General features: G+C 41.8%; 1 protein-coding gene across 7 annotated transcripts in view; it reads right to left on the minus strand.

Moving 5' to 3' along the window:
* The window catches only part of tlk1a (tousled-like kinase 1a), a 267,230-nt gene extending 257,603 nt beyond the window's left edge, over positions 1–9,627 (minus strand). The window contains exons 1-3 of one of the 7 annotated variants that reach the window (XM_085986258.1): positions 9,490–9,627; positions 9,191–9,287; positions 8,806–8,939 (exon numbers count right to left, since the gene is read on the minus strand). In XM_085986258.1, the coding sequence (XP_085842384.1) occupies positions 8,806–8,932 (127 nt within the window). In that variant the 5' untranslated portion in view covers positions 8,933–8,939; positions 9,191–9,287; positions 9,490–9,627. Of the gene's footprint in view, positions 1–8,805; positions 8,940–9,190 lie in introns of those variants that run through there. The other 6 variants (XM_085986260.1, XM_085986259.1, XM_085986257.1 and 3 more) reach the window with 6 other exon arrangements.
* Between the last annotated feature and the right edge of the window lie 9,950 nt (positions 9,628–19,577).

The following is a 19,577-nucleotide window of genomic DNA, read 5'->3' on the forward strand; positions in this document are numbered from 1 at the left end:
ATATAGGGGTGCAGATACACAAATGATAAAGTAGTGACACAGGTTAATAAGGCCATGAAAAAAAAGCAAACAAAGCACTGGAGTTCATTTCTAGAGGGATAGGATTGAAGAGCAGAGAAATTGTGTTAAATTTGTATAGAACCTTGGTTAGACCACACTTGGAGCACTGTATACATATTATAAAAAGGATATAGAGGCACTGGAGAAGGCTCAAAAAAAAATTCACAAGGCTGATACCAGAACTGAGAGGATTTACTTATTATTAGGAAAGGCTAAACAGGCTGGGGCTTTCTATAGAAAAGAGAAAGCTGTGTGGTGACCAGATAGAGGTCTTTTAAGATTACGAAAGGTTTGATAGGGTAGACAGAGAAAACGTTTCCACTCGTGGGGAAGAGTCCAAAACTAGAAATCATAAATATAAGATAGTCACTAATAAATCCAACAGGGAATTCAGGAGAAACTTCTTTACCCAAAGAGTGGTAAGAATGTGGAACGTACTATCACAAGGAGTAGTTGAGGAGAGTAGCAGGTGCATTTAAGGGGAAGCTCGATAAGCACGAGGGAGGAAAGAATAGAATATTTTGATGGGGTTAGATGAAGAGGCTCATGTGAAGCATAGACCAGCCTACTTCTGTGCAGTAGACTCTATGTAACATTTTTGTTGACACAATGATCAGAGTACCACTCTTCTACACAATTTATAGTAGAGGGTTACTTGTGAAAATTACAGTCTCACCTTCCTGCCAGTAAATCTTTGTCCATAGTACTGCGGTCTTTCAGTAACTGTTTAAATCTGTTTGGCAAGGAAATTAAAAAAAAATACCAGCAACATGTGTAAACATATAACTTTTTAAAATCTTATTTATACCCTCCCAAAACAGATGCAAATTAATGGAAGACCCACTGTACTACTAAATGATCATATATCCAGCTTAGTAGCCGTGGAACAACAACTTGTATCTATATAGCGCCTTTAGCGTAGTAAAACGTCCCAAGGCGCTTCACAGGAGTATTAAAAGACATGATCCACATAATGATAAATTAGAGCAGGTGAAGAGGTAGGTTTTAAGGAGCGTCTTCAAGGAGGAAAGAGAGGTAGCGAGGCGGAGAGGTTTAGGCAGAGAATTCCAGAGCCGAGGGCCTAGGCAACAGAAGGCACGACCACCAATGGTGGAGCGATTACAATCAGGGATACTCAAGAGCCCAGAATTAGAGGAGCGCAGATATCTCGGGGGGTTATGGGGCTGAAGGAGATTACAGAGATAGGGAGGGGCAAGGCCATGGAGGGATTTGAAAACAAGGATGAGAATTTTGAAATCAAGGCATTGCTTAACCAGGAGTCAATGAAGGTCAGCGAGCACAGGGGTGATGGGTGAACGGGACTTGGTGCGAATTAGGACACGAGCAGCCGAGTTTTGGATCACCTCAAGTTAACGGAGGGTAGAATGTGGGAGGCCAGCCAGGAGTGCATTGGAATAGTCAAGTCTAGAGGTAACAAAGGTATGGATGAGGGTTTCAGCAGCGGATGAGCTGAAGCAATGGCAGAGGCGGGCGATGTTACGGAGGTGGAAATAGGTGTTCTTAGTTATGCTGCGGATATGTGGTCGGAAGCTCAGTTCAGGGTCAAATATGACACCAAGGTTGCGAACAGTGTGGTTCAGCCTCAGACAGATGTTAGGGAGGGGGATGGATCCAGTGGCTAGGGAACGGAGTTTGTGGCAGGGACCGAAAACAATGGCTTCAGTATTCCCAATATTTAATTAGAGAAAATTTCTGCTCATCTAGAACTGGATGTCGGACAAGCAGTCAGACAATTTAGAGACCATGGAGGGGTTGAGAGAAGTGGTAGTGAGGTAGAGCTGGGTGTTGTCAGCATACATGTGAAAACTGACGCTGTGTTTTCAGATGATGGTGCCAAGGAGCAACATGTAGATGAGAAATAGGAGGGGGCCAAGGATAGATCCTGGGGAACACCAGAGGTAACGATGCGGGAGCAGGAAGAGAAGCCGTTCAGGTGATTCTCTGGCTACGATTAGATAGATAAGAATGGAACTAGGAGAGTGCAGTCCCACCCAGCTGGACAACGGTGGAGAGGCGTTGGAGAAAGATGGAGTGGTCAAGCGTGTCAAAGGCTGCAGACAAGTCAAGAAGGACGAGGAGGGTTAGTTTACCTTTGTCACAGTCACAATGTAACTTTGACGAGAGCAGTTTCGGTACTGTGGCAAGAGCGGAAACCTGATTGGAGGGATTCAAACATGGAATTGCGGCAAAGATGGGCACGGATTTGGGAGGCGACAACATGTTCAAGGACTTGAGAGGAAAGGGAGGTTGGAGATGGGGTAGTAGTTTGCAAGGACGGAGGGGTCAAGGGCTGTTTTTTTTTTTTTTTTGGAGAGTGGTGATGACAGCAGATTTGAGGGAGAGGGCGAGACAGTACCTGAGGAGTGAGAACCATTAACAATGTCAGCTAACATGGGAGCCAGAAAAGGAAGTTGGGTGGTCAGCAGTTTGGTGGGAATAGGGTCGAGGGAGCAGGAAGTGGGTCTCATGGACACGATGAGCACGGAGAGGTCATATGGGGAGGGTCTATGTCAGTCACACAAGTGTCAGACACATTTTCCAGCTTCCTTTTTGTTGCTGCTGCAGTTTATAGTGGTGAGAAGGTAAAGTCAGAAGTCATGCATGGTACTTCACTCACCTGAAGGATGGTTTCCTTCAAGTCAGCCTTTTCTGATTAGTGATGTATACAGAATGAGAGCCAAATTATGCTGTCATTCACCTCCTACACTGCTCTAAATAAAGCATATATTACACAAACAGGAAAACAAAACATATCTTCTTGAAATCACAGATCAGGTTCCAAGTGAGGAGACCAACTGATCTTGGAAGCCAAAAATGCAGGCAGAGGTGGAGATTATCTGAAGGAAACTGATATTCTAAAAAGCACATTATGCATTCAATATCTAATTCCACGTTAGAATAGCATACATTATTTGGGGAATTTTATTTCAGTTGCCCCCTCAGGAATCCATCCTGGGACATCTGAACAGGTTTATTAATAATCCAATCAAGGTATTGTAACTGCAGTTTCTAAGATTACAGATAACAAATTGGATTGGAAACCAGAAGATGAAAGGGATGTCAAATCTGTGGCTGATTTAATCAAAGGACATCCATTCTTTCACAATTGAGCTTCAAAACCTTTTGCCATTGATTTCGCCTCAATTAAATTAACACGTTTGATGATTTTGTCACATTGTGCAGATATGAGGTCAGGCGAGATGAAAAATGTTTGGTCTCAATTTTGAGAATTCACCAAACCAGGTCTCATTCCTCCAAAAGGCAAGATTACATTTTACGTAACATTTTGTTCAGATTCCATAATATGATGTAAAATATCTTACAAGTAATCCACTATCATCAAAAAGTCTTCTCGCTCTGGAACCGGCTCCAATCAAGTATCTACAGGGAAACATTAACCTGTCTTCGCACTTTCCAGGTACTATTGGACCTGCTGTGCATTCCTAACAGTTTCTGTTTTATTTAAGTTCCAGATTTTCCCCCCTATTTCCTATCACTTGATTTTTGTTAAAAGTTATGACTAATTGTGGAATTCTAAAAACTGGTTCAGGTTCCACAGGAGAAAGGTTTGGCTATGTTTTATTTCCATATCTGTATGCTATAAGCTACCAACATACAGAATTTAAAATTAGCAACTTGGTGACCGAGTTATATGCACCAAAGTGGTAAAATTGTAGTCACAATTCACAACACAATGCATTCCCAATCTTACTCATGTCTTTACAAGCATGTAAAATTACTTTATGGTGTGTTTGAGAGATAATCATCCTGAAGCTGTTTCAGTATTTGACAAAAAAAAAAGTGGCACTACTTATTAAGTGGACAAATGTAAGAAGTCACACAACACCAGGTTATAGTCCAACAGCTTTATTTGAAATCACAAGCTTTCGGAGCGCTGCTCCGAAAGCTTGTGATTTCAAATAAAGCTGTTGGACTATAACCTGGTGTTGTGTGACTTCTTACATTTGTCCACCCCAGTCCAACACCGGCATCTCCACATCATTAATAAGTGGGAAATGGCACTGAATAGTCATCATAGAATGGTGTTAAAAATAGTATGCACTAAGGGATACTAGTTAAACTTTAGGTGCAACTAGAAAAATGAGTGGTATCAGACATAAAAATCAACTAAGAAAGCAAGTTAATGGAATTAAAGTTAGCTTTCATTTGAAGATGATAAAAAAGACATGCAAGATAGCATGAGCTATCTGTGATGGATAGTGACAAAATCTTTGGCATAACTAGTTAGCAGACATGATTAAGCTAAATAAACTAGTTTTGTTTTAATTAAGCTAACTACTTCACATTTAAGAGCTGTTTGACCAGTATAGAAATTTGCGAACCAAGGCAGTGAATATGGATTTCTGTATTTAAAACAGAAATGGACAGATTTATGATTCATCAAAATAATTTCACTACTTGAGAAATATGTTGACAATCACACAAATGGATTAACGAAGACTGTCACTAAGTTTATGGAATGATGATCAACAATTGATTTCCTGTAAGTTGGGATGAACTCTCCTTTATTCACATTTGGATGCATTAAAGATGCAACATTATGCCTCTGGACAAAATTATATAAATCACCTGCTGCCACAGATCAAGAATAAACAATTCTTATAAGCATGTGAATACACGGGCTTGGGAGCAGCAGGAGAGGCTAATAAGTATACAACAAGCATAGTTGTCCTGAATATACGCAATTCCTAGATGAACCAGGAGTAATGAAATCAAATGACTGAAAATGGCAGACATCCATACTCCCAAAACAAGTTTAGCAAAATTAAACCCACAAATTTTTCTATGGCACTGTGTTTTGGACTTGAGAATGAAAGCAAGTTTTATCCTGCAATAGGAAACAGTAATTACGTGTTTTATTCTCCATGCGTTCTAAAGTGCAATAACTGCAGGTTGATCAGGTGAAAAAGCTTGGTTTGAGATGGACTGGCTTGAACATGCTGCTAGTGACCAACTCCCTTACACCAGCAAACAACTATACACAAATAGAACATGAAATACAGACTGCAACTGAATTTTTGTCTGACCTCCACTACCCTTTAAGTAATTATAGTATACTCTTAAAAATGTTAATTCAAATTTTAGAAGCGCTAAACTCCTAAATTATTGGATAGTTCAAATTTTAGTGCCAAAATGAAAACTTTGAATTATCGGGAGTACACTGGCATCGACGTGCAATACAGTACTAATGTACACTTTTGTTCAATACAAAAGAACATCTGAATAATCTCGTCCTCTTGTTCCCCTCCCCCCCCGACCCCATCCAAGAAGGTCCCCCTCATCCAGAAAGGAAGTAAAAGCTTTCCAGCATTATGCATGGTTTGAATCGGCAATAGATCAGTCAAAATTAACGGTAACAATATCAGGTATGGATTCATCATTTTAAATTAGCATGTGAATACACAGGCTTGGGAGCAACAAAAGAGGCTAATAAGTATATAACAGACATAGTTGTCCTGAATACACTCAATTCCTGGGTGAAACCAGGAGTAATGGCGCTAAATGGCTGAAAAGGAAAACAATTATAGGACACGTCTTCAGATACTTCTACAAAAAGTGAACTGTACAACATGCAGTTTAAAACAGGAGGCAGTCATGCAAATAAGGAAAAGGGATTATCCCACAATACATCCTTTAGGAACATTCTAATAACGAGTTGAACAATATTGTTATTACTGCATTACAAGACCAGAATCTTAAAAATGCACTTGCACAAATTTGTCAGCGTAAAACCTTTTCGGCTCAACAACGATACTAAACTTCCCAAACTGACTGCAAAAGTAAAGTACAGCAAGACACTCTTCCCCAGGGAGTCTCAGTCCACTTTGTTTCAATGTCAGGTCAGGCCAGACTCCAGATCCCCGTCTGCACTATAACTGCATCAGTGCAAAGTAAAACCATTTTGCACCAACACTGCAGCTGTAGTGCAAATGCACCCTAAAAATAGTTCAATATCTTCTGTGGGTCACATTTTTAAAACTACAAAGATGAATCTGCAACAGAACACAAGATGGATTTCATCCGAAGGATGCCAATACAAATCAAACCTCTGACAATACATATTTTACTTTTAAAAGTTTAATGGATGCAATCATCATGAAAGTTTCTGCAAACCAATAAAAGCAGTTTACCAGCAGATATTGCACTGTACAATTGTCAAAACACATCTGATCACCTGCATGCAATATTATGAAGAAATGAAATACGCCTCTTTTCCAAAGACAATGCCCCTTTAATCTTAGATTTGCTTCCTTATAAAAGTATTTACATGCAGTTTTTAAATTGCCTTACAGCAAACAAAAAATCTAAAGTGAATTATTATGCAACAGATCAGTTGTGTTCATACTCCATTGTCATATGAAGGGACAGTTCACTATGTAATAGGATTTAATTTTAATTTAAACTCATCATAGATGGGAGCTCGGTTTTCTCCTAAACTTTTCTGGGTTTCAGTTCAAAGCTTTTACCAATTATTAGAAATCAGCCAATAAAACAGACTTTAGGTTACCCAGACTTTTGCAGAACTAACCACAAGTACTATTCAATACACTGTAGGTGCAGGAAACCTTCAATTTGGAACATTAATGGAAACTCGTTGCATTACAAGCATTCATTTCTTGCAATGAATATTAAAATTACAAGCAAGAAAATTAGAACAAACCCAATGTAGAGACTACAGTTGATTAATGGTGAAACTCAAGTGCTCACAAACTATCTGTCGACATGCTGGGATTCTGTATTTGAAACTTCCATCGAATTAGGTTTGCCCAAGAATATAATTGATAAGAATAATAGTTTTATTGAAGGGAAAGAAGAATTCAAAATTTGGTAAATAGCCACTGTTGAAGTCCCAATCTGTAATTTTTGACTGCTCATTAGAAAATACATTGATTCTTAAATTTATTAGCCAATACATTACAATTACAAATATTGCATTGTAAGCCAAATAACAGCCTTTTACTACTTGAAAAGGTAATATCAACTGCTGAGTGTTTGTAAAAATATTACTATTGTTGGATTGTTCACAGATAATAAGTGCGCTCTGTCCATGAAATGAACTGGCAAACAAACGGAGGATGGGGAAAAGTCATTTTCACCACAACATTGCACTGTGATCCATTTTGACAGGTTTCCTGTGTTTGGTAAAGCTTTTTTCCAATTCTTTTTACTTTTTCCATAGGGCATTTCCTTCCAAGATATTTTCATCCAGCATTAAAGCACATGAAATAATTTCAGCGAAGATAAATTACATGCTTTGCTACTTCAATGACACAATTGGCGTTTGAGGTTCAATCGCAGCAGTTAACGAACAATTATTTTCCAAGAATCATAATACTATGTCAACTTTTGCTAAGTAATTGTTTCCTTCCATAGTGAATAAATACTAATATTCCGATCATGACAAAATATATCTCACAATATGCTGTGTAGATGCACATAATTGTTGTGAAAAGGCTTAAACCCAATATTAAGTCCACAAGTAAAAGCTCCCACAGTATTAGGAGTGCAGAATACACTAAAAATTGTTTTTTCTAGATTTATAGTACAGTTATGCAATACAATTTTACAAAAATAAAAATCATTCTAGCCACTCAGCACTTGATATTACCTTTCAAGTAGTAAAAGGCTGTCATTTAGCTTACAATGCAATATTTGTAAATGTAATATATTAGCTAATAAATTTAAGAATCAATGTATTTTCTAATTAGCAGTCAAAAATTACATATTGGGACTTCACCTGTGGCTATTTTCCAAATTTTAAATTGTTCTTTCCCTTCAATAAAACTATTATTCTTATCAATTATATTCTTGGGCAAACCCAAAATTACTGCAGAGAGGTGTTTTACCAAGAAACGTGACTCGGGTTTGATCAAGCTGCTAAGTATTTCAATAGGTTAATTGGTGGGTCCATTTACAGCAGAGATGATCAGAAAATACAATGGGGTTTTAAGTTTTAATAAAATTGGGAGGCCATTAGGTTTCGAAACCTTCTGCTTCAGATCGTAGGAAGGATGGCTGCAGTTGCCAAAAAGGCAGTCTCCCTTTGATCTGACAATCCAAAATCTCCCCACGCTTTGCTGCGTTGTGCTTTCCATACTGTTTGATACCTTCCACTTACTGTAAAAAAAATCTCATCAGTGACTGGCATAGCCAAAAATGGCAATGGAGTTCAGCCCGTTGGTTACGTTTTCAGAAATAATTTACTTAACCTCTCAGTATCACGTTGCAAATCAATATGTCAACCGCCAAAACTCGCACAGAAATAAGATCATGGACTCCCCAAGTCAAGCCCTGACCCTCTTCATCATCTCTCGCTAAGGGGAGGGCACAACACAATGGAGTAAACATAACATGTTACATCTCCAATAAAAACCTCAGGTCCACTTTTTGATCACTTCATAACCAAAGGTTTTTGGGGCCGTGGATTTTTCTAAAAAAAATATTCTGAAGCGGTAGCAGGCCCTAATTAAGGGTGCATAACATTGCGCCTGAGGGTTTCTAGCGTGTGCACCACACTATCAACCATTAGACACCTAATGTACCTACCAGCCACGGCCTCGGAGTAACCCGCCTGGGACCCGCAGCACTTCTGTGCCACCGCTTCGCAGATGGAGAACAAAAAAAATAAAACATTTCGAAAGACATCAGAAACAATTAAAACAGCAGAGAGTTCAAGCCGCGTGAGTGAGTGGAGTAAATTACCTTCTTTAGCCTTTACAGGTGCCGTGTTAGTCTGCAAAGCTCCCGGCGTTGGGGACGTGGAGAACTGGGACCAAGATGGCGTCCCCTCCAAACTTCCACCACTTCCACTGTTACTTTGGACACTCATCAAGCTACTTTGAGACAAAAAAACACACACACACAAGTGTCAGCACCGACACAACGCCCCCCCAAAAAAACCCTCAGCGAGCAGCAGACTCAGGCGGACCCCCCACCCCAAAAACCCACACACACAACCAGACACCGGGCAACAAAGTCTGTTTAAATTTAAAAAAATAAGACCAGACCCGCTGGTTTTTACACTCGCGCACACTCACACATTTGGATATAAATATATATTTTTTTTCGGTGACAAACGTTCACACACCTCTGCAGTGCGTCTTCAAGTCGCCCCGTCACCTTCGCATCAGTTAAGCGTCACGCATCGTTTGTGCAAATACTATCGCGAGGTTCGTGCACCTCAGCTGAGAAAATGGCAATAAAGGGGAAAAGCCACAATAACAATAAATAATATTGAAAAGAGCAGCGGCGCGGCTCGGCCCGGCCCGGCCCGGCCCTCGGCGAACAGCTGCCCCCGGCCCTCGGTCACTGACTCCGCCGAGCTTGACTTTAAACTTTCCCAGTAAAAGACAAAAAATCATTTGGGGCAAGAAACAAATTTCTAACCTCCTGGTATTTGGGGAAACTTCTCTTTCATTGTCTCGCTAAACGTTAGAAACTCCGAGGGCGCCCGCGGCTTTAAAGGGGGAACGGGTTCGAATTAAAGGGGCTCCGGCTTTTACTCGGAAAACTATTTTGCGACAATGTCGCGCGAAATTCCTTTATATATTATAATGAAAAATGAAACTAAAGTAACTGAGCGGCCCCGCCCACAATTGAACGTCATTCTTATGTGACGTAAACGTGGGTAAATAGAGGGAATGAGCAGGATATTGAGATGCACAATCTGCTGCAAATTAATCTTCAGTACATTTTGTTGTAAGAAAGTGGCAGTTTATAATCATCCAATTTTTACTTCCAGTAATATACCTTTCCTTCCATTTTCAAAGCCAAACATTACTTCATGCATGGTGAGTTAAAGGTTTCAAGAGCTGTGAAACTTGTACATTACAAGATTATTGTACGTTACAATATTATTTCAAATTTTACTTAGTATTTGAGAGTACTTAATAGCTTTATTTCAACTTGTCTACATAGCCTGTATTCAAACAGACATTTTCTGTTGCCCATTTTCAGAAAGAACAGCCATGTATCATTTTCATCACAATCACCACATGCAGCTAAAGAGATCTTTTCACTATGTTTCAGCATGATTTGCAACATTCGAAGCACAGGAGGTCATACTAATAGAATTAGATGAAGTAGGGAGGGAGGTGGCTTGTGTCGACCATAAACATCGGCATTGACCAGTTAGGCCAAATGGCCTGTTTCTGTGCTGTAAATTCTATGTAATTCTATTTTTACCAAATACTTATTGGTTTTCAATCCTGGGCCTGTAATCCTCATAGTCAAGCCATATTTATCTTCCTTGAGGTTTAGAATGGTAACGTACAGTGGATGCAGCTTTATGTTTCTGTGATACACTTTGAGTTTCATTGTAACCGTCGTGAGGCCTGAGCCATTTTGTGGCCCTGGCCTCATTTACATGCAGCCAGCGAGATGCACACACCAAACCAGTGCTCCGAGGCAGCTCGCTGGATGGAGAGAAAAGAAAGGAAGACTTGCATTTATATAGTGCTTTTCACAACCAAAGCGCTTTACAGCCAATGAAGTACTTTTTGAAGTTGTAATGTAGGAAACGCGGCAGCCAATTTGTGCACAGCAAGGTCCCACAACCAGCAATGTGATAAATACCAGATAATCTGTTGTTAGTGATGTTGGTTGAAGAATAAATATTGGCCAGGACACCAGGGAGAACTGCCCTGCTCCTCTTCTAATAATGCCATGGGATCTTTTACGTCCACCTGAGAGGGCAGACAGGACCTCGGTTTAACGTTTCATCCAAAAGGTGACACCTCCAACAGTGCAGTACTCCCTCAGTACTGCACTGGAGTGTGAGCCTAGATTATGTACTCAAATTTCTGGAGTTGGGCTTGAACCCACAACCTTAGGAATCAGTGGCTCCGACGTGAAGTCAGCCGGCCAATTCCTCCCAGCTTCACCAAAAGCAAATTTAAAAATGTCTTCGTTATTTTGAGCAGTCTCCTGTGGCCCCTTTCAGGACCACTGCTTAGGCTGCCCAACATGTCATAGGATCCCGATGTGCATCTTAAAAGTGGCCTCCCATCTGAAATAGGCAGATGCTCCGGCTGCCCTTCTCAGGACGCTATTCAAGGATGGCAGAATGCCAGCATAAACAAAGTGACCCAATGCCATTTTCAGGCCGCTACCGTCCCATTTAGTTAAAATCAAAAATCGGGCCCCTGGTTCTGGACTTTTTGACCATTTTTTCATGGAAAAGATCTAGAGAAGAGTTATTTTAAGAGATGCTTTTTAAGTTAATGCTTGCTTTAAAGAGGTTAAATTCACAGGGTATCAGGGTTGGTATTAGGTTTCAGTTGGGGCATCTGAACCAAAATCCCAAATCTTGAAGACAATGAAAGATAATTTGAAATTCCAGCGACCATTCACACTCATTAATAGTGTGACAATCCTATTAATTTGAACTCAGCAGGTATCATTACCAAATTAGGTTGGTGGACTTCGCTCTTGGCAGGAGGGTAGTCAGTTTTGATTAAAAGCTGACACTGCAGTCAGGTTTTTTAAAAAAGAAACACAGACACCAAAAACAGTTTGGCTTTTGGAATCAGAATGCTGCATAGGCAGTCAAGCAGCAAATGGCTGCAAAGAGAGGAGATTCTGCCCTGGAACTATTGGACAGAACGTTTAAGTTAAGACAACCCACTGAGATGGGATAGTGTCCCGCATTCATTTTTTTTCATGTCATTACGCAAAGTCATATTGATTGAACCTATTCTGTTCATTTCACCTTACTGTGGAATAAAGCAGTTTACAATTCAAACCAAATGTTGCCTCATCTAGTGTTAACTCAGTCTGCCTTTGGTTACATTGAAGAGATACATGTGCAAAGTACATGATCATCTGATATAGATCAAAGAGGGATGCTATTGTTACATCCCCAGGTTATGTTATCATAAAAGTCAACATAGGGTAGTGTGAGTCACCTCCCATAAAAGTAAATAATAGAGTAGTACAACATAGAAGGAGGCTATTCGGCCCATTAAGTCTGCACTAGCTATTTTGAAGAGCAATCCAGTTAGTCCCACTCCTCTGCTCTTTCCCCAGATCCCTGCAATTTTTTCTCCTTCAAGTGTTTATCTAATTCCTTTTGAAACCTACTATTGAATCTGTATCCACTACCCTATCTGTCATACAGCTTAAGGAAGTGACTAAACTCAAGAAGGTGCCTACGGCAGACCCAAATTCATAATATCTGGATACACAGGAAGATGATCGGCATAGAATACAAGAGCAGGGGGGTTATGCTTCAACTGTATAAAACACTAGTTAGGACTCAGCTAGAGTACTGCGTGCAGTTCTGGTCACCACATTACAGGAAAGATGTGATTGCACTAGAGAGGATACAGTGGAGATTTACAAGGATGTTGCCGGGAGTAGAGAATCTTAGCTATGAGGAAAGACTGGATAGGCTGGGTTTGTTTTCTTTGGAACTGAGGAGGCTGAGGGGAGACCTTATTGAGGTGTATAAAATTATGAGGGGCCTAGATAAAATGGATAGAAAGGACCTATTTCCCTTAGCAGAGGGGTCAAGAACCAAGGGGCACAGATTTAAAGTAATTGGTGGAAGGTTTAGAGGGGATTTGAGGGGAAATTTCTTCACCCAGAGGGTTGTGGGGGCCTGGAACTCACTGCCTGAAAGGGTGGTAGAGGCAGAAACCCTAACCACATTTAAAAAGTACTTGGATGTGAACTTGGGATGCTGTAACCTGCAGGGCTACGGGCCAAGAGCTGGGAAGTGGGATTAGGCTGGATAGCTCTTTGTTGGCCGGCACGGACACGATGGGCCGAAATGGCCTCTTTCCATGCTGTAACTTTCTATGATTCTATGAAACACGCAGCAGATTGGAGATAGATATGTGTGATTTAGCAGTGGAGAAGATAGTTGTGGTGTTTAGCAATAGTTATGAGAGTGGGTGCTAGGCTTTTATAATATTCGGGAGTAGTTCTTGCATGTAGTTGCATTGTGTAGGGGGAACATAGGGTTTGGTAGCACAGCAGGATGTGATTTGGGGTTTGAGGTTATTGATAATTCATGGGATCTGATAATTTTGGAGTTTGGCAGCATTGGACAGCTGTCATGAGACAAAACAGTATTGTGGGAGGAGGTCCCGGGTTCTGCGAGCATTGGGGAACGTAATGGAGTCTGTCATCATGTGGAGGATCCAAGATATAGCAACATTAGGGAGGGTGCTAGAATCTGGAGCACCGAGAGTGATCCTAAATGTGCCCTGGGGGACAATGCTGGGAGCACTGGGACAGAGATCCTGGGCTCAGAAACAAAGGAATCCCCAAAATCAGACAGCACCAGCAAGGAAGTAGGCTTATCCAAGAGAATGTGATCTTTCAACCCTAATCTGCTGTTCCTGACCATCACATCACACCAACCCCACCCCCACCGTGTTCTAGCCATTATCCCAGGTTCTATTCTGAAGAAAAGTTTAAAATGTACTTCACTTTAATACTGTATTTGATCTCTGTGCTTAGTTAACAAATACAGTATTAAGACATGAATAGTGATAAAAGCCACCTCTGTCTCTCTTTCTAAAGCGTTGTTGTCATTAGTTAGAATGTTTACATGTTCTAACAATCAACAAAATACAGCTGATGGTAATCAAAGCTTTCTGTTCACCTGAGAATCTTTAACATTTTATTTGTTGTTTTGGAAAAAGAAATTAGGATGAGGAAAGACACTACCTCTCCATCTTTAGGCTGTCATCCGCGGCTCAGTCGGTGCCACTCTTATCTCGGAGTCTACGTAGGTTGTGTGTTCGAGTCCCACTCCACAGACTTGAGCACTAAAATCTAGGCTGACACTCCAGGGCAGTAATGAGGGAGTGCTGCACTGTCAGAGGTGGATGAAACATTAAACCAAGGCCTTGTTTACTCTCTCAGGTGGACATAAAAGATTTCATGACACTATTTTGAAGAAGAGCTGGGGAGTTCGCCCCGATGTCATGGCCAATATTTATCCTAAATCAACATCACTAAAAACAGGTCTGGTTATTATCATAGAAACATAGAAGATAGGAGCAGGAGCAGGCCATTCGGCCCCTCGAGCCCGCTCCGCCATTTAAAGAGATCATGGCTGATCATCCAAATTCAGTACCCTGTCCCTGCTTTCTCCCCATACCCCTTGATCCCTTTAGCCTCAAGAAATATATCCAACTCCTTCTTGAATATATTTAATGAATTGGCCTCAACTGCCCTGTGTGGCAGAGAATTCCACAGGTTCACCACTCTCTGGGTGAAGAAATTCCTCCTCATCTCAGTCCTAAATGGCTTACCCCTTATCCTTAGACTGTGACCCCTGGTTCTGGACTCCCCGGCCATCAGGAACATCCTTCCTGCATCTAGTCTGTCTAGTCCTGTTAGAATTTTATAAGTTTGTGGGAGCTTGCCATGTGCAAATTGACTGCCATGTTTCCTACATTACTACTGTGACAACACTTCAAAAGTACTTAATTGGCTGTAAAGCACTTTGTGACATCTTGAGGTCATGAAAGGCGCTATATAAATGCAATTCTCTCTTTCTGGCCATCTCAGTTATATTGTCTTTAACAGTTTATAAAATATGAAAAAATCATTCTACCTTTTGATATGTACTAACAAGCTGTGATTAATTAGAACAGTTCCATTTTCTAACCATCAGCAAAACACAGGTGATGGTAATCATAGCCTTTGTGTGTACCTGAAAAGCCTTCAAAATTTAATTTGTGGAATGACAGAAACCTCTTATAAGGAAGAGTCCCAAGTCCCCAAAAGTCCTGAACCAATCCATTGGATGAAAAGCCTTCTGAAGAGAGGTTTGCGAAAGTGCCCATATAAACTTAAGGTTGTGAGTGGATTTAATTAGGATTTCTGAGTGTTGATCATGAACCCTAGGGCTGTACTGAATGAACAGACAGTTTCAGCAGCAGACTTCCTGCAGGGAGTTTTCATGCACCAGTCTACCAGCTGCAGGTGTTCATGAAGATGATGGTACCTGAAATACATTGTAATGGTTAATTGGCACATTGTGAATTCCCTTGGTATTGCTCACAGGCCAAATGGATAGCTCTATCCTCCGAAGCTGAATTGAAAAAACTTCTGGTGGCATGGTTGAATCATTACACGTAGGTACGCTTCTTTCAGCTGTATGACCGCCACTCAATGCCCTAGGCATACTGCCTGAATGATGTATAGGGGTGTGAACAATTTTAACCTTTTTGTTTTATGCAACAGTTCAGGCCCTGAGATCCAAGATCTGGTGAATGCCCCTTCCAATTTCTTAAGAACCACAAAATATCTGGAATGAAAACCCACTTGCTGATCCTAGAGGCAAATTGTCTCAACTAAACTGTTTGCATCCGGGGTGGTCATCTGTCCAGATAGTGCTGTTTTCATGGTTGAATTCTGGGGATGGTCTGACTTGATCACAAGCTGGATTCCCATGGGTTAGTTTACAAAGTGAAGGATGTCACCCTCTTTAATAATTTCTGGAATACACATGTCCCATTTGATAAATGCTGAAGCTGACCACCTAACTGAGAATTCACAAAGGGGGGAAATTTGAGGGAATTATTGAAAACTTGAGCCTTGGGTAGTGCTCTGTCAGAAGCTTCCTGAAGAAGAGAAAGAGCCAGGTGATAGGATGGTCTGGAGAGTGAGATTCTTTAAATCCAACTGGCACCATGCCAGGACTGTTGGAACAAGAGTAATTGTCAGGATCTGTCTGTGTAGAATGAAGCACCCCTGACAGGAGCCCTAACTCTAGATGTCATTATTGACTTGGTCAGTAGGTTTTGCTAATGTTCCATGAAGGATCCCAGCAATGCATCCACCTGACCTTCGTGTAACATTTGCATATTGAATTATCATTGGCCCGCAGGCATCTGTAAGGAATACCTATTATATTCACATGATCACATGCTGCGTTGTCATTGGCCTGTAGGCATCTGTAAGGGGTCCTAACTCCATCTTGTCCCCACTGTGCTGTATGAGAAAGTTCACAGACCTGATGCTTCGTAAAAGAGTTTAAACTGTAATACTCTGTTGTCCTGCAATGTATTATTTTTGTACAAAGTGTGCAAACAAGACATGGTGTCAGAAGTGGGATTTGAAATGGACATCGTTGGAGCTCCCTTGCCTCGAATCGATTGGGGATCTTTGAACTTACCTACAGAATGGCGCAAGTTCAAGCAGTACGTGGAGTTAATGTTCTCGGGTCCGTTGAAAAGCAAAGGAGAGGAAGAAAGATGCAGCTACCTACTCCTGTGGACCGGAGAAAAAGGGAGAGACATTTTTAACACATGGTCTCTCACCGCGGATGAAGCAAAGGTACTGAAAAGTTATTTTGACCGTTTTGAAGCATATGTGATGCCCAAGACAAATACGATATTCGCTAGGTACAAGTTTCAGAAGAAAGTACAAGGAGCTAGTGAGTCTTTTGAACAGTTCGTGACTGAGTTAAAACTGCTGGTAAAAGTCTGTGAATATGCAGAAGATAAAGATGAGATGGTCAGAGACCGCATTGTGTTTGGAATACATTCAGCTAAAGTGAGAGAGAAACTTTTGAATGTTGGGTCCGGGCTAATGCTGGACAAAGCTATGGACATAGCTAGATCGCACGAGATAGCCCAAGCACAGTTGAAAATCATAACCGGCGCCACGAGCAGCTCGAGTGAACAGACAGTACACGCAGTTAATAGACACACACCAAAGAACACCGCCCAGAGAGCGTGTTTCAGAGTTCTAAAAATGAGCGACACAGACATAAAACGCTTCAAAAACCTGTGGATACTGTAGAAACAACTGGCATGGAGAAAAGGAGTACTGCCCTGCCAAAGGAAGGCAACGTGCTAAATGTGGTAAATGGAAGCACTTTGCTAAAGTTTGCAGGACTGTTTTTGGATGAGCAATACACACAGTGAGTGACAGCCAAATGCCAGATAGAGCGCCAAATGCAGAGGAACTGTTTATTGATTCTGTGTCACAGAAAAAACAGATTTCAGAGACTGAGCAAGCCTTTGCCGATATTGAGATAGGAAAACGGGGCAAAGAGCTCAAGTTTAAACTAGACACTGGATCTCAGTTTAATGTAATTCCTCTGAGTAAGTATCACAGCTTGAAGGATGAGTGTGAGCTACAGCCCACCTCACGCAGACTGACTGGCTATGGGGCTGAGCAACTCATTGTAAAAGGCACATGCGTGATGAAATGCAAGTACAAAGAAAGCGACATGATGTTGGACTTTTACATTCTTGACACTCGAGCACCTCCAGTGCTAGGTCTAAAGGCATGTTTAGACATGGACCTCATCAAGCTAGTGCCATCATTGACAGCACCAGTTGAGAAGCAGACAATCATGGAGGAGTTTGCTGACATTTTCAAAGGAATCGGACTATTCCCAGGTGAATGCACTATTCACCTTGACCCAGCAGCAACCCCTGTGGTTTGCCCACCGAGAAGGATACCGCTTGCTCTATGTAGTCACCTGAAGGAGGAGCTGCAGAGCATGGAGAATACAGAAATCATTGTCTGGGAAACAGAACCGACAGAGTGGGTTAACGACCCCAGAGATTTGAACAAGGCTATCAAACGCCCTCACTACCCTCTACCAACGCTAGATGACATCACACCCAAGCTAGTGGGAGCACGTTACTTCAGTGTAATGGACGCACAATCAGGATACTGGACTATCAAGCTCACGGAAGAGTCATCTAAGCTAACAACATTCAACACACCATTTGGACGCTACCGATTTCTGCATTTACCATTTGGTCTTATCTCAGCTCAGGATGAATTCCAGCGGAAGATCGACAAAACCTATGAAGGCCTCGACGGAGTTGTCGCAATCGTAGACGACATCCTCATCTATGGCATGAATAGAGAGGAACATGACAGGAACCTCCGTGCGATGCTACAAAGATCGCGGGAGAAAGGTATCCGGCTCAACCCCGAGAAAAGCATAATCGGATCCACCGAGATCAGTTATTTTGGGCATCGCCTCTCAACTGATGGCATTAAGCCGGATCCAGAGAAAATCTCCACCATCAAGAAGATGGAGCCGCCGAAGAACCACGCAGAGCTAGAGACAGTACTAGGCATGGTTAACTACTTAGCCAAGTTTGCCCCGAGCCTCTCCGAAATCAACGCACCCATGCGTCAGTTGCTCATACAATCCAATGAGTTCCTGTGGGACAAACAACATGACACAGCATTTCAGAAAATGAAAGACCTAATCACCAGAGAACCAGGACCAGTTCTTGCCTACTTCGACCCCAACAAAGAGCTCAGACTACAAGTGGACGTGTCAAAGTACGGACTAGGCGCAGTATTACTGCAAGAAGGAAAGCCCATCGGCTACGCTTCCAGATCTCTCACAGACAGTGAAATCAACTATGCTCAAATCGAGAAAGAGCTGTATGCAATTCTGTTTGGATGTAAGCATTTCCACCAGTACGTCTATGGCCGACAAGTCATTGTGGAATCCGACCACAAGCCCCTCGAGTCAATCATGAGGAAACCACTAGCCGCAGCCCCACCAAGGCTACAGAGAATGATCCTTCAGCTACAGAAGTACGACTTCACAATCATTCACTGTCCAGGCAAAGACATTCCTGTCGCAGATACGCTCTCCAGAAAGTCTCTTAGCTACCAGGACAGCAGCCTCAGTGAAGGCATGGATGTGCAGGTGCACATGGTGTACAACAGCTTACCTGTGAGTGACTCAAAACTGAAGGAGATCCGAGCAGAAACAGAGAAAGATGCACAACTCACACTGCTGAGCAAAGTCATACATGAAGGATGGCCTGAGGAAAGGAGGAAATACCCTCAGAGCATATCTGAATTCTGGAACCACAGAGACGAACTGTCAGAAATCAACGGAATCATCTTCAAAGGGGAGAAAATCATCATTCCTACCAGTCTCAGAGAAGAGATGTTGACAAAAATTCATGCTGGACATATGGGCATGGAAAAATGCAAACAGAGAGCACGTGACATTATGTTTTGGCCCGGAATGTGCAAACACATTGAGGGCATTGTCGGAAAATGTTCCATTTGTCTAGAACGCCACCCATCAAATGTCAAAGAGCCCATGATACCTCACCGTATCCCAGACAGGCCCTGGCAGGTCGCAGCAACGGATCTGTTCACATGGAACAACGAGGACTACATAGTGACTGTTGATTGCATCAGATTTTTTGAATTGGACAAGCATCACAGCACCACATCTGCAGCTGTGATCCACAAGCTAAAGGCAGCCTTTGCCAGGCATGGCATGGTAGAGACTTTAGTCTCAGACAATGGCCCCCAATACAAATCAAAAGAGTTCGAGTCGTTTGCCAAGGCATGGGATTTCACACGTCACATCAAGCCCACATTACCCTCAAAGTAATGGCCTTGCTGAAAAAACTGTCCAGATTGCAAAAACACTCATGGACAAAGCCAGAGCAGACAAAAGAGACCCCTACATCAGTCTCCTTGAGTACCGCAACACTCCGGTTGACAAC

The sequence above is a fragment of the Somniosus microcephalus genome, chromosome 4, assembly GCF_052327205.1.
Source record: "Somniosus microcephalus isolate GS21.2 chromosome 4, FLI_Smic_1.0, whole genome shotgun sequence".
NCBI classification, from domain to species: Eukaryota; Metazoa; Chordata; class Chondrichthyes; order Squaliformes; family Somniosidae; genus Somniosus; species Somniosus microcephalus.